This window comes from Melanostigma gelatinosum, assembly GCF_949748355.1.
Source record: "Melanostigma gelatinosum genome assembly, chromosome: 21".
Classification (NCBI taxonomy): Eukaryota; Metazoa; Chordata; class Actinopteri; order Perciformes; family Zoarcidae; genus Melanostigma; species Melanostigma gelatinosum.
In genome coordinates this window covers 20,541,249-20,555,745 of record NC_136654.1, presented here as the reverse complement: position 1 = coordinate 20,555,745, position 14,497 = coordinate 20,541,249, and the positions used below count along the sequence as shown (strand labels likewise).

The window sequence follows — 14,497 nt, the reverse complement described above, 5'->3', positions numbered from 1 at the left end:
TTCTTTACAATAGAGAAACAACATAGAGATGACACACTATTTTGGTTTCTAAGTAGAAGCTCCGTTTAAATAGTGGCATTTTTTTCCATACACTGTTTAAGTCAAGCTCCCACTCAAGTCATGGTTTTGTTTTCCTTATTGAGTCACATTCATACACAATGTGTGTTTGTTCGTCTCTTTTTCTTTATAATTAGATGTCAGTATTTTTTTTGTCTGCAGTTCAATCTGTTCATGTTCCATCACAATTGACGGCCGTCTGTTATTGGTCCGTGTGGCCTCACAGATGGTTCCACCTGCCAACCATCCTGTGCCACCAGTAAAGGTATACAGTTATTGAATACAGTGTCTTTGAAGATTTACAGTGAATCCAATCAGCTTGCAGAGGGCCTGGCATAAGCGTTTCCAGTTCCTCTGCAGCTGGGCCCTTTGCTGGCCAAGGAGAAGTGTGCGCCTCCGCACACGAGGGACGTCTGACCGTGGCACTGTCCCTGGGCTTCTCTTTGGCCTGCTGCCTCCAAACCTCTGGTCCCACCGCCGGTGTGCAGAACTCCGGCTGAATATTGGACGCAATTCCCCTCTGACTCCTGCACAGTCCCAGCCTCGAGAGTGTTTGTGCCACCGTGGTGGATCTCGCTTTGAGACCCGGACATTTTCATGGGGATGGAGAGGCTTTTCTGTTTTAATTCCTGCTCGAGTTCCACTGTCATTTCAAAGGAGCAGGGTGTTTGAGCGGAGCTGAGGTTCTTCTCCGACCCCATTGTAACGATGATGGCGGCAGGAGGGCTTACACTGCTGGGCATAACACCAGGCGCCAGCACGGCACTCTCACAGGGCGAAGAGAGAGAACCGCTCCCGGGCACCGCTGTCTTTCCAGCTAACGCGGGGTGCCACTTGAGGAGCGCCCGTTGGTTCCGCTCACTCGTGTCCACATTCTCGAGGTCACATGCTTGCAGGGAGGGAATGATGGGCACAGAACGGGTGCGCAGGGAAGGTGGAAGGTAGGTTGTTTCCTTATCCAGACGGGTGGATGGGACCTCGGTCCATCCCTTTCTGGCTGCGAAGTGAGAGAGTGACGTCCTGCTGAGGAGGGCGCCGACCTTTCCGCTGGCAGAATCACACCTTTAGGCAGAAGAATGAATAGAAATGGCAGTGTGAAAGAGAGAGAGAGAGACCAAGTCGTTTAAATTATGACCTTTTAGTCCGAGACACTCATTTCCTAAGAGGAATAAAATATAGAATATGGAGATAAAAGTGGCCATTCTATTGTGCCTTTTACGATTTCATTCCCCTCAGTGGTCTGTACAAAAAAAAACTAATCTTGCACCGAGAAAAATATTATTTAGGTATTGTTCTTTTGTAATCTTGTGTAATTACCGCCATTCTAATCATTTATAATCCTCGACATGAGCAGTCCATATTGTTGCTGCATGAACTGAAGCATCCCTTCTCTCTTGACTGCCTTATCAGAGATTTAAGGCTTTGGAAACACAGCAGCTGGATGCCTGACCCCGGCCTGTGGGAGGATGTGTAAAAATGTGTGTCCTTGAACATGTGTGTTCTAATTTCGACGACATAATCCAACAGAACACATCTAGTCTGACGGATTTATAATGGGACAATAGGGGCTAATGTAGTCCTGTTCGTGGGTGTGAGAGTCTCAGCATGCATGTTGGCATGATGATGCGTCTTGCCACCAAGTACGAGGGAATTATCTCGGAACAGTGCCGACAAGCTTGAAGGCATCATGTTGAGAATGAAAATAATACAGGAGAGCAGGGAAACGTATCCAGACTCAAGTGGGTATACGTTTGTATATGAGTTGAATGTGCACAATAGTTAATATTGTTACTGAAGACTCGATTCACATTTAGAATCACCCTGGCAAAGCCTTAGGAGACAGCCAGTGTTATTGTCAGCCTTCAGAGACTGTTTGTAGCATAACCAAGTTTAAATAATTGAATTTCTTTCCTATTCCTCCCTCGTATTAGAAGGGCAAATGCAAGCTGGAGGTAAATCCGGCAGATCAAAACACATCTGAAAATAACTCCCGTAGCAAATTTACCGACAATTCTCTCCTTATCTTTGATAAGTAAATATATGTTTTGACACTGGATAATGAAACTGACAATACTCTGCGGGGATTTGTTGTCACAAAATGGAAAACATGGAGCGTTCTCGTGTTTGTTTGCTGTTGTCGCCTCGAACACTTTCCACTGCACTCATCGCTGCACAATCTCCCTCCTTTAATTCCTCACCTACCCCTCTCTCGTTCTCTCACTCTCCTTTCCACCTCCCATTTCTCATTTCCAGAGATGAGAGAGTGTATCCATGGCAACACGGGGAGAGGAGGGGGCTGGAGGAGGAGGTGGAGGAGGGGGCTGTAAGCTTGGTAGCTTGTTGTATAGCTGTTAAGTCCAGAAATACGTCATTTCGACCTCGTGAAGGCCAGCGCAATATACTCGACTGATAGATCTGCGAGGGAATTATCAATGGATAACGAGATCTAAATAGTTTAACTGTACAAACGCAATCTTATCCCAGAGAACATTAGAGACCCTCTTCTTCTCCTAAACACTTGAGAAAGCTGTGTTCGGTTAAATTGCCTATAGCTTACAGATTTTGCCTTTGTCATTTAAAAAAAAGAAGTCTCATGAGTTTCTTTAGTTTATTTGTCATTCCGTGTGTTAAGAGGGAAACTGCTAGGATCTCCCCGCACAGCCATTTGAAAGAACTGCTGAGCTCCATGGAGCTTTGTTTAAAAATGTAAATTATGGAAATAGGTCACATAAAGAGTTTGGCAGCTTGCAGTGCATCTTACAAGCCACTGTAGTGCTCAATCAGGTTGGCATGCTAATGGCAGCATTGCTTGGCACTTTTAAGTGTGTGGAATGCACGAGGGACACTGCTGCTTTAACGACAGACGTTTCTGATAACAGTGCCATCGTTCAAGTTGCACACACTGACAGCAAATTAGGCTGTTCCTCAGTCGTATGCTAAATAGGACTGCCTTACTCGGGCTTCAAGATGCTCTCGTCTGCGTCCTTAAATAAATCCTAAAATAATGAAATGCTTTTATTGTAGTTGAAGAGAACCGCTTAACATTATGCATGACTCGACTTAGAAAAACAAGCTTTTCAATCAACAGTGAAAGACAAATATTTGCGACGTGCTACAAAACAATCAATCTGATTCATAATCTGAAGATCTTTGCGGCAAAAAGTAAAGTCTTAACAGAAATACTTTGTCTTAACATGGATCATCTCCTCCCTCCTTCAAGACACGAGGTGAACGTCCCTCTTTGATAACAAATGTGTCAGACATGATTTTATTTCAAGCTATTCTTTTAAACCCATGCCAGCGATGCTCATCAGCCTGTACTTTTAAAACGTGTGAGTTATTTTAAGCCCCCAGAGAGCCAACTGATGAGGTGTCTCTGCCAAAAGTCCTCCCTGCTTCTAAAGCCTCCTGAAACAGCGCCAGTAGCTGTGCTTCACTTCCGATAGCCATGAAATAGGGCAACTCCCTGTCCTTACTTGACATCAGGATGAGCATAAGGAGGAGAATTTAAGATGCGTTCATGCCTGAAATTAATTCTTTGCAATTTGTAGTCTTGTTCTAGAAGGCTGCAGCCAGCCAACATGGCTTCATATTTAGCTTGCACATTACAAAAAATGGAATTATTTATTTCATGTTTTAACCACAAAGCTTATACAGTCAAGCGTTAACCAATATCAACCCATTCGAGACATTTTGAAATTCATGTGAACCCGTGCATCATCTGGTAATTAGCTTTGACGGTGTCGTGTTTTTAAGCCTGATAAAACCCTGCAGCTGAACCGCATCTTCATTCACAGCAACAACCCGGTGGCAAGTGTATGGAGGATTACACACGGACTCATTTCCTGGACTTCCCCAGCGCCACGATAGTGTTGAGCAGTCGGGATCAAGTGTGTTCTCCAAATGAATTGTGACAGTCTCAGTTGAAGGGCTCAGCAGACCTCATTTATTTCCCTGGATCAGATTTCATCAAGCTAGTTCATGGATGTGGACTGCGAGCATTTCAGTCATAAACTAATTTTTTCCCCCAAATTATCCTTCTGCCACTCCGACTTAACCTCAGTTAGTCTGGGGGTCAGTGTCACTGAACCGGTTATTTGACATCGGCGTGGAAAGGGGCAAAGGGAATTTCCTCTCTGAGGATCAAACAAACACGACCAAACTATCGAAAGAGAAAGTCAAAGTGTCACCTTCTTATGGACTCCATGTCTGTTGGCTCATCCTCCTGCAAGTGTTTGTAGACGTGGCCATTCACTCTGGATCCATCAATGAGATTTGTCGATATTTTGTGTTTCCCTCTGGAAAAGGGTGGGGTCCTGAAGTAACTAGTCTCCCTCCGTTGTTGGGCAGGACTGAGTGAAAGGGAACTACTCCTGTAACCAGAAGGGAATATCACCGTTTTAACCCTAGTTTACAAACGTTGCATGAATTCAAACGGCACTCACTGATCTATTTATTGTATTAAATGTATCTCATCTCCTCTGCTCACTGATATGATGGACTGGACTGGATTGACCTTTCTGTTTGACGCTTGAGATGAAAAGAAGCATCACATTTCACATTCAGTTGACTCTGCGCATTAATAATCTTGGTGTTGAAGTGTAAGCATCAGACTGGGGTTGTGAAAAGAGTAATTTACCATTCAGCAATATAAATTACATTCACATTAAATCATTTGTCATGGCACAATCAAATATGAGAAAATAGAGAGAAGGATTTGACTCAAGAGTCAGCAGCTCTATTGAGCTAAATGCCAACATTAGTGACAATGCTAACATGCTGACGATGAGCAGCTTTGCTAGGTTCACTAGTTTAGCCTGTTAGCATGGTAATATTTCTGCTACCCCACATGAAAATGACCAGAATACATCGCTACCCTGCTGCCATCAAGGATCTTTAGAACCCGGCTTCCTGCCCAGACACCCTGTTTTGAATTGTTCTGTTGGCAGCAAGTGGTCAACTTTAAAGCAGATCCCTGCACGTCTGCAGCAATAAAGACATGGCATCTGACGTGAATCAAAGTTATGCTGCACTATATTGCAATCCCATGTGCGTGTATATCGTGCAAGAACAAACGACTCCCACGGCAGTGTGGGAGTATGAAATACATATTTTCAGTTTATTTGAATACATTTCAGCACTGTAGCTGCCTTGTCGATCACCTGCTACTCTTTCCTTTGTGGACAATAGGTCACTTGATTGTGTTGGCTTAAGTGAACCACAAAATCTTTTTATAACATATTATTACTGCTGGGTGAAAAACTTGTTTGCATTGAAGCACTGAACACAAATCAGCAACAAACATTCTCCGAACTTGATTTTGGCTCTTGAATAATTTGGCATTGCGGCAGTGACAAAAATAGACTCTGTATGAAGTGGTGGACTGTGTTTAAATGAAGATATTCAAACCTTTAGCTTTTTTAGCTTGTCCTTCAACTGAACTCCCCCATTCCCTTTAATACAGGCAGTAAACTAAATAGTCCAGTACACATCTGGTTATTAATTGATAGCTGACTGGACCCCTGTGCAAAAAATAATAAGCTATAATAATTCCCAAATGTCCGTGGCTGTGGAACAATAAGCATGGCTGATGTTGGCCCTAGTCTTCGCCAGCATGAACGTCCGCATCGACTGATGTTGAAAAACGTTCACATGAATAAAGCTGAATTATGTCAGTTTTGTTCGCTATTAGCATGCTGGTTTTTTTAATTCGGATGAACTGAAAGCTGGAAAAAATTAAAATATGATTTAGTGAACAAAATCACCAGGCTGTTGTAATTATTGAATGTTAAAGGTCTAAAACTGAAAGGCAGCTGTTTATCTTCACAATTACAATAAAAACAAAGTACAACCTCCTGATGTTAAATGGGTAATACTGGATGTGAGAGTAATCCAGCACGTATTTCATTAAGTTTTTCTCTGTTTGTGCCATCTTTTGGACATACGAGAGAGAGAAAGAGAGAAAGAGAGAGAGAGGCAGAAAACACTGGGAGACAGAGGAGGATGATGCGTGACAAGAATAAACACCCTTACCCACAGAACAGCAGGACACAACGGCACAGCACTTCTAATATATGCATGTTTTCACTGACTCAATTTGAGAACATTGATTAGCCTACAATGTCCTTATAATCCAATCATGACGACGGGATCTGGAGATTGATCAAATCCCAACAATAGCACAAATGACAACAATGATTGACTACTGGCAGTGTGATGATTATACATTGACTTGGACGGTGTTATTTCCATCAGATTTTGCTGGCAAAGCAGCTCAGAAATATGCTTGAGAACAGGCGGAACAGAAGGAGCTGTGCTGGTCAGTTTATTCAAAACTTATCCAAATTGGAAACGATTGGTTCAAAATGATTGATTTGTTCAGTTCTCCCCACTGACGTGTGTACAACCAGCAACAGAGAGGGACAGTTTTATTTCATAAATACGAGCCACATGACTCGAGGGTTGTTTGTCTTTGGTCCAGACTGAATTATCTTTCAAAGACATTCATTCTGTGGATTTTTATAATCCCCTGGCTTTTCCTCGAGCGCCACAATGACGTCAAGCATTTTAGTTGAAGTTAACCGAGGCTCAAGATCACTCTATATTGTCCCACTTGGGGAAATTAACACCATTAATGGCCAAATACCTGCAAAACACCTATTCCCATCAGCCTCAGATGTCCTTTGTGTTTAGTGCTAATTAACTAAAGTTAGCAAGCCAAAACTAACCGACGATGGTGAACTTGGTAAACTTTAAATCTGCTCAACAGGATGTTAGGATGTCATTCTGAGCATGTTTGCATGCTAAAGTTAGCATTTATCGCAAAACACCATTGTACAACCGAAAACATATTTGTTGCTCATCATGCTGAATCCTATGACACTCAGTCAACCTTTTGCAGCAATATTGATGGAACATATTGACATGCTTTAATGGAGCATTTCTCCCAATCGCTCCAAATGTGCTCCACTTCTCTCCAGTCAATAGATGAAAGCATCTGAACATCATCCATCGCAGTCAAGTTCTCGTCTGCCTCCTCTGAGAACAAGCCGAACGCGTGATTGACTGTCAGCTGCCCTCCGTGAAGCACCTGCATTACACTGTAGAGAATATAAAGCCAGGACGAGTCGGCACCATCCCCACAGCCACACACGACGACCGTCCTCTCAGTTCCCCGTTATCTCCGCAGACATAGCGTCCTTTAATCACAGTACGTCCTGACTGTACTGTATAGGAGATACAGTACACTGCATAACGGTTAGTTTGTCTAATGCGCACAGCAGTGTAATGAGACTTCAAATAAATGTGTGGAGCTTTATGCACAGCCTGCTCTCTTATCCAGAGTGGCTTTCAATGCTGCTCAACACCATCAGTTCAAGTAAAAGGCAGACATTTATCTGACAGATTTACAAACATTTTTCTGAAACGACTTCTTGCACGCTGTGTGGCTGAATGTCATGAACTGTCATAGTGTGCTTGCACCCATATCAACCAAGCAAATGAAGCTTTTCTGTAAACATCCCACATAGGGTGATTGTAACACGCAGCACGCTCTATACCCACATCCCTGTGTTGTTGAATCTTCTGTCACTCGAAGGATGGCATGAAAGGAATTTGGTTGAACCAATGTTTAACTCTGCATATTAATTAAACAGAGGACGTCTCCTCTTCCCTATCAGTGTGCAAGAAGTCACTTCTGCCCAATTTACTGGACATGCCATGTAAATATAGACATCTTCATTCCGAACCATGTTGAGAGACGGTAATTCATTTAATTAACCTAGCCAAACCAATAAGCCTCCTATAAAACGTCTAACTGAGGATATGCACACAGGCAAAGCTCATGACTATATGTCCAAGGTTTATATTAACATAGTGGCCCCAAATTACAATCACCATAAATCTTCCTTACAATTTTACAAAAGATCTGTTTATTATTTGCAGGTCTAAGTTTCTACCATATTGCAGGATGATTGCATTTCTCACTCGGCTGCCTCTCACACCGGGATGTGGTGAACGATAAGAGACAGGAAATAAGAGGATGGCACGTTGGTCACCTGAAGCGTTTCCCTTTAGACAGCGCTCTGCTGAGAATAGGTGGCGCTACTGTTGATGTGCCTGGTGCCGCCACGCTGCTGCCCTTAACAGACGATCCGTGAGAACGGCAGCTCTGCAAAACATGAAGAACAATAGCGGGTACAGTGAGCCGTAAAAAGCATGGCAATTGTTGCTTCAGGATGTATCTTGGTTGGTATCCTCGGGCTATGAGAAAGACAGAAACATGAAGCTCCTTTATTACAGTTTAGCTTGGATTCATTTGTTGTAACGATCAAAAACAAGATGGTCAGGTGTGAGGGATTATGTAAGTCAACACAGGAATACGATCAGGCTGTAATACTTAATGCAGGGGATACTGTATGGGGTTTAGTAGCAAGTCCCCACTCAGGTTGAGGATGTTTCCCCCTTAGTGCGGCAGAGTGTCCTTAATTACACTTTACATTTTAAACTGCAGATTAGGAGGGGGACGCTTTGTGAATAAACTCCACCATGGCCCTCATAACACTCCCGCTGCACGAAAGAATTAATGCCACACAAGATTATGTTAATGGTTTCCGAAAGAATTTCCCCCCTCAATTCTTTCCCTTTATTCTTATCAAAATGAACACCATTATCTCACAACAGGCCCCAGACAGAGCCCTGGCACAGCGACCATGGATGCCCCACGAGGCACTAAGTCATGAGATAATTCTGTTATTCCAGTTACAGTACTTCCTGCGCTGCCCTTTCTCTCTGTCTGATTTTACCATCATTAAAGCAATTGCATGCGACTTGGAGCCATGTTCAGGGTGCTCACGCCTGATAAGCCTCTTTTTCTCCCTTACACCCTTGACTCCCAGAGGGAGCTGTTACTGCTGGTAACCAGTTGTGCAAGAAAATAGGATCATTTTGGCCACCCTCTCATATGCCCTGCAGGTCTAAGCCTCACTTTCTGCAACAATTACTGTGGCAAACTTTCCCAGAGGATGATATCGATGTCAGGGGATAGAATAAATAGTTTGTGGCAGACCTGCATGCCGTAACCCATTTTGCTTGTTCCATCCTACCTCATTTTTGCCTTGTTTTATACCGCTTTATTTCAAGGGGAAACAGAGGGAAAACACAGAAAAATCTGTCAATATGTTGACTATCAACTACATAACAAGGAGACAGGCAAACCTTTGCATTCAGAGCAGCATTAATCCTCCTTGGATTACCATCAAATCACATGTCCTGAACTCTGCACAATGGGACATTTGACCATTCTTCATGAAGGACATTCGTTGGGTTAGCAGCAGAACAAACCACCGCCAGATGTAGTTTACTGCTCAAACTGAGCAATGTGTCAACGGGACGACCATTGACAGCGGACGCAATTTTGTCTCTACAAGACCAAAATGTGAATCACTTGTTTCAGAATTATGCACTGACAAGCACATTAGCATTGAGTTTGTAACTGTTGACAGCATTATTAATGTTCGAGCTGCACTGGCCTTTCCTTTTATTAATCATGGAGCTGTACCTGCGGAAGATCCTGTCACAACACCAACTGAGCAAGTGGCTAATATTCATCCCCCATTTACTGTTCATCCTGGCATCCTGGTGAATTCCCTGATGGGACTGGGCTTTGTTTTTCTTTTTAAAGCTACAGTATGATACAAACACACGTCTTCAAAAGACAGTTTCATGCATAAACCTGATATTTTAAACTTTTCTCTTCATTTGAAAATACTCTAAAGGAGTGTTTATGTATTATTTAAATTGTGTCAATTGTCTTGTAGAAGAGGACGCTGTGTCTGTGACACCACATGAGCTGACAGTAAAATTGACTTTGGTGTAGCAGAACACAGCCCTGTGGCACAGAGCTGTTATTAAAATACATTTCTGTGGATTTCCATGCACAAGGCTCTGTTCTGTGGCCCTTACTGTTCTCTACTGCCATGACGTATTCATACCGCCTTGCCTCATTCCTGAGGGCTACCCACTCTCTTCTTAGAGTACCACTAGTTAGTTACCTTCAGCTTCAGACTGAAGGGAATTGAATTTTCCTAGTCTTGTCTTCCCAGCCTGTGTGCCCCTATTCCTTCATGTTGGTGCATGTCTGTTTCAGTGCAGTGTGTCCCATGGGTGCGAAACCCATCTGTTTTTATTTGACACACACTCCTTTTGCCACAGAGGTGTTGATTAAACTCTCAGAGGCATGGGAGCCATTTAACTCTTCAACTGCATTCACATTCTTCTTTTGGTTTCCTTTCCCTTAAAAAGTGCCTTGAAACAAGTCACAATATGCAATCTGACTCATATATAATAGGTCTCAGTATTCATGGTGAAGTGCAGGAGCCGTGTTGAATCCACAAGGTTATTTAAAATCATAATCACAGATGGAGGTAACATATGCACAGGATTTTTTTCCAGATGTGCTAAATTGTACAGGTATTTGCGATGACAGATGAAAGAGACACATAAATATGTAGAAATGCTGCACGAGCCAGGGCAGGTGCGCAAAGACGTCGGACATGATAGTGCAGGGCTGTGAAGTGCACACAGTATAGAGGCAGGACAGGTGCCCTGGTGTCTATTTTAAGAAGGTGCCACGGGTTTAGGAACCCGATTTGGCTCAGGCCTTGCTTCAGAAAGCAATGTGTAACAATGACGTCAGCATTTACTGCATAACTCTTTGCATTGCTACTCAGCAAAAACCCTGAGAGAAGACGTCTTGGTCTATAACACCTGAGTTCAGGGAGTTGCCACGTTTTTGGGGAGGTTAAAGATACTCGAGCGGCACCTCCAGTTTATCATAGAGAGGATACGGAAGACACTGACCAAAATGGACTTCAGTTTCATCGTCCCCTCTGCACCTGCCTCGACAGAGCCAGCCTGTTTTCACAGCTCACCGCACTCATCCTCCACCTTACTGCCTCAGACGCACACAGAAGAAAACCGATGCCGAATACTTTGCAGCGAACATGTTGAGCCTCTTTTGGAACACTCGGCTCTGTTCTTCCTCGAAGAGTTTTGTTTTTTTCTCCATTTCTTCAGTCCAACTCATCCTTGACGTAAAAGCTACTTGAGAGAACTTGTAGGACTGCACCACTCACAGCACATGTCCTCTCCCTAGACAGGTGCAAGCTGAGGGAGTGGGCGGACAGAAGCAGTGGTCTGGGGGTTGCTGTGTCAAATCTGTGGAAAAATAGGTTTCGCTTGTTAATCTTTTCCTGGTCTGTTCAGCTCATGCCCCCTTGCGAGTGTTTATAGCCAGTGATGTTTAACGTCCCACCTTAAGCTTCCTTCCCACTGTTCTATTACAGCTTGTGTTTCCGTGTTGTTATTGCCGTCTGTTATTTTTGTCTTTGCCTTCCTCTTGGCCTCCTCCCTGTGTCCAGCTCTGAAAGCATTTTGTGGCTGGATACAGGGCATCACTTCATGCTGAGCTCTCATACAATCCTGTCACCACATTCTCAACGCCATGTTGCTAATATAATAGCCTGCTATTGTGCTGTGGGACGATTGGCCTGCGTCCGACTGAAATGCAGTAAACTGGACTCCGATGTGCTGAGACCAGTTGGACCAGTGGAGGGTTTTTGTGTTCTGATTTTTGTCTATTTTGTCTGTGCAGCAGAGAAGGGTTGTGCTGTGTTTTCTGTCTTATTTGAAAGTCATTTGAATTCTTTTTTATTTAACACAGCTACTTAATAGCAGCAACATTTACATCAAATGTTGTACGACTACTTTGCTGTCAAGCGCTCGAAGCCCTAATTTCAACTGCAGGTCCGTGGGTGGGGCTGGCTTGAGGGCTGTTTGTTTCAGTGGGTGACAATAGACACCGTTGCATTGTTAAAGAGATTCAGTGCAGGCCTCATTTGGGAACGCAGAAATGACAGAACAAGGCTGAAGTTGAATGAGGAATTTCAGGCAACAACAAATACATTTGTGTCGCAGACAAACGTGTTGGTTATCAAACAGGCGTGCCAGCCTGTTTCCTCCTTTATGCGTACATATTGAAGTGAGAGTCATGCAAATTGCAGAAGTATTTATTTATCTTCTCGCAATCTGTGAGTGTCAGTAACACCTGGAGATTTCCACATCTATAAAGAGCTGGTGCACATTAGCACATGCATATGATAGAAAATCAGTAAAGCGTGCAACTTCCTTCAACAACGAAAGAAAAATGCACACTAAACAACAAAAACAACAACATCTTATTACGAAGATAAAATGTGCACACACTATGTGATCATTTTTCTAACACCAAACAAAGAGGGCGTATTCAGAAGAGTCCTAATGCGTTACGGCAATTGCACTCCTTTGATGAGAAGTTCATATGTGTGCATTAGGCTGCAATTACTTTGGGATTCTGTGGACACTGATCAGCCTGATCAGTGTCATCTACATCCTCCACGCGCTCTGCTATGAATGTCTGGGTCAGTTTTCTCTCCAGCAGTGTCTGCCTCTGTGGGCTGTGGTGGCTTTTAATCAATTTCAAGCTACTTTTTTTTCTTTTATGTCGACACCCTGCCATTTCTTTTCACTTAAAGCAGAGGTTTGTCTGTGGGATTTTTCATTGTGAGAAATAGCTGCCAAAATTAGACTTTTTTTCCTTGGGCTCCTACCGTTTCTCTCCAAAATGTTTCAGTGTTGTGTTTCTTCATTAATCAATACCTTAATCACACAACTTTTTTTTCTTTTCAATTCCTGAGTTCAGTTGAGGGTTACAAATGTCAAGAGAAGGAATTCCCATTTGCATACAGCAAGTGAATGCACCACAAATAAAGTTTTGCCATTCTCAGGAGAAAAATAACACCAGTAAAGTGCCATTTAACATTATTTGGCTACTATGCAGTTTCAATGCTGTGCTTGCATTGTGAGTTCAGGACCCGCGACACGCCATGGATCAGAATTTCTAATCTGCAATTTGTCACAGGAAACTGTCATTGTGAACACGACAAGCAGATTTTTCCCGTTTAACACACGACGCATTTATTTGAAACTCTAAATTCCCACCGTCTCTCAGCCTGTCAGATACGAGTGTGAACAAAAGGCTTCAGCCAGTAGAGATACTATGAAGACGCACATCGTGCATCATCCTGCCAAACACTCTAAACTAAAGAAGTACTCTACATATTAAGATGAAAATGATCATAATGACGATAAAGACATGACTGGAAACAAATAAATACTCGGTGAAGACGTACCTTTTGGAGTTGAAGGCTGTATTGGAGCCTGGGAGTAGATTTGGACATGAGGCCAGAGGCGTTCACACTGCAGTCCCTCAGGCTGCGGCTCTCAGAGAAATGAGCCTGGAGTTTTTCCCTGTGTCTTCTGTGGAAGAATGCAGGTGTGGGGAGAAAGAGAGACATTGCAATATCACGACGAGAAATGACCATCGTGGTGTGCTCCACTGGAAAGTCTCTGGCTCCATTAGCTATTTACCTCATGCATTCTTTCTAATGATAACACACGCTGATGGTCTTTAGTCCAGTCATTGATTTCTGTGACCTACTTGGCCAGCTCTTTATACACCCATGTAACAGCGAGGTAGGCGATCATATTTATAGACATAATACCCTTTCATTCTTGACACACACTTTACACATTCATTCCTGCATCACCATCAGTGGACAATCACACTACACCAACCAAGTGTGGCCCTACACACACACACACACACACACACACACACACACACACACACACACACACACGCACACACATTGTTGTTCATGTGCGGGCACCTTGAAAGGTGAAAAGATCGTCAGCTCACATGTGGACTTTTTCTTCCAGAGCTGTAACTGAAGGTGCGATGGTGGTGAAAAGTGCTCAAACTGGTTGCAAAAATAGCATTAGGAGGAAAGATGTCTTGCACAACTGAAAATTGAATTAAGGAAATGTACCGTGAAGCGTCCATTACATGCCTTTATAAAGGAATAAAGAAAGACAACGCTTTTCCAGAAATACCTTCACAGAGCGTTTCAAACTTTACAGAGGAAGACTACAAAGGAACATGTCCAGTTGCATGTTTTAGTGGATAGATAATGTGGATGCATGTTTAATCCAAAGCTGCGAAGTGAACATGTCCCATTGATGGTTCATTTATCCATGTGCATCTGGTGACCTTAGCAGACCTTTCTGCTTCATAGACAGCTTACATTTGTTTTGTCACCTGTACAATATTATTGCCAATCTTCACCATAAAAAAGGCTCTTATGAAGAAACAATGTGAGAGAGACAAGCAAAATGGCATCTTTTTGCAATGCTAAATATAAAATATGACAGTGTTCCTTCATTTTAGAATTAAACTTTGATTTGATTATAAATTAATGAATGCTTGAGAGTTAATTAAATGTTAATTCATCATTAAATGTTAATTCTTAAATAAGAGGTTGGTAAACTTAAATAAGAGGTT

General features: G+C 42.9%; 1 protein-coding gene across 1 annotated transcript in view; it reads right to left on the bottom strand.

Moving 5' to 3' along the window:
• Window positions 1–371: 371 nt before the first annotated feature.
• Window positions 372–14,497, bottom strand: part of nrg3b (neuregulin 3b) — a gene marked incomplete at both ends in the record, with an annotated part of 185,185 nt that continues 171,059 nt past the window's right edge. Inside the window, 4 exons of the mRNA XM_079293078.1 lie at window positions 372–1,119; window positions 4,248–4,430; window positions 8,115–8,227; window positions 13,287–13,413. Of these exons, the coding sequence (XP_079149204.1) occupies window positions 372–1,119; window positions 4,248–4,430; window positions 8,115–8,227; window positions 13,287–13,413 (1,171 nt within the window). The remainder of the gene's footprint in view (window positions 1,120–4,247; window positions 4,431–8,114; window positions 8,228–13,286; window positions 13,414–14,497) is intronic.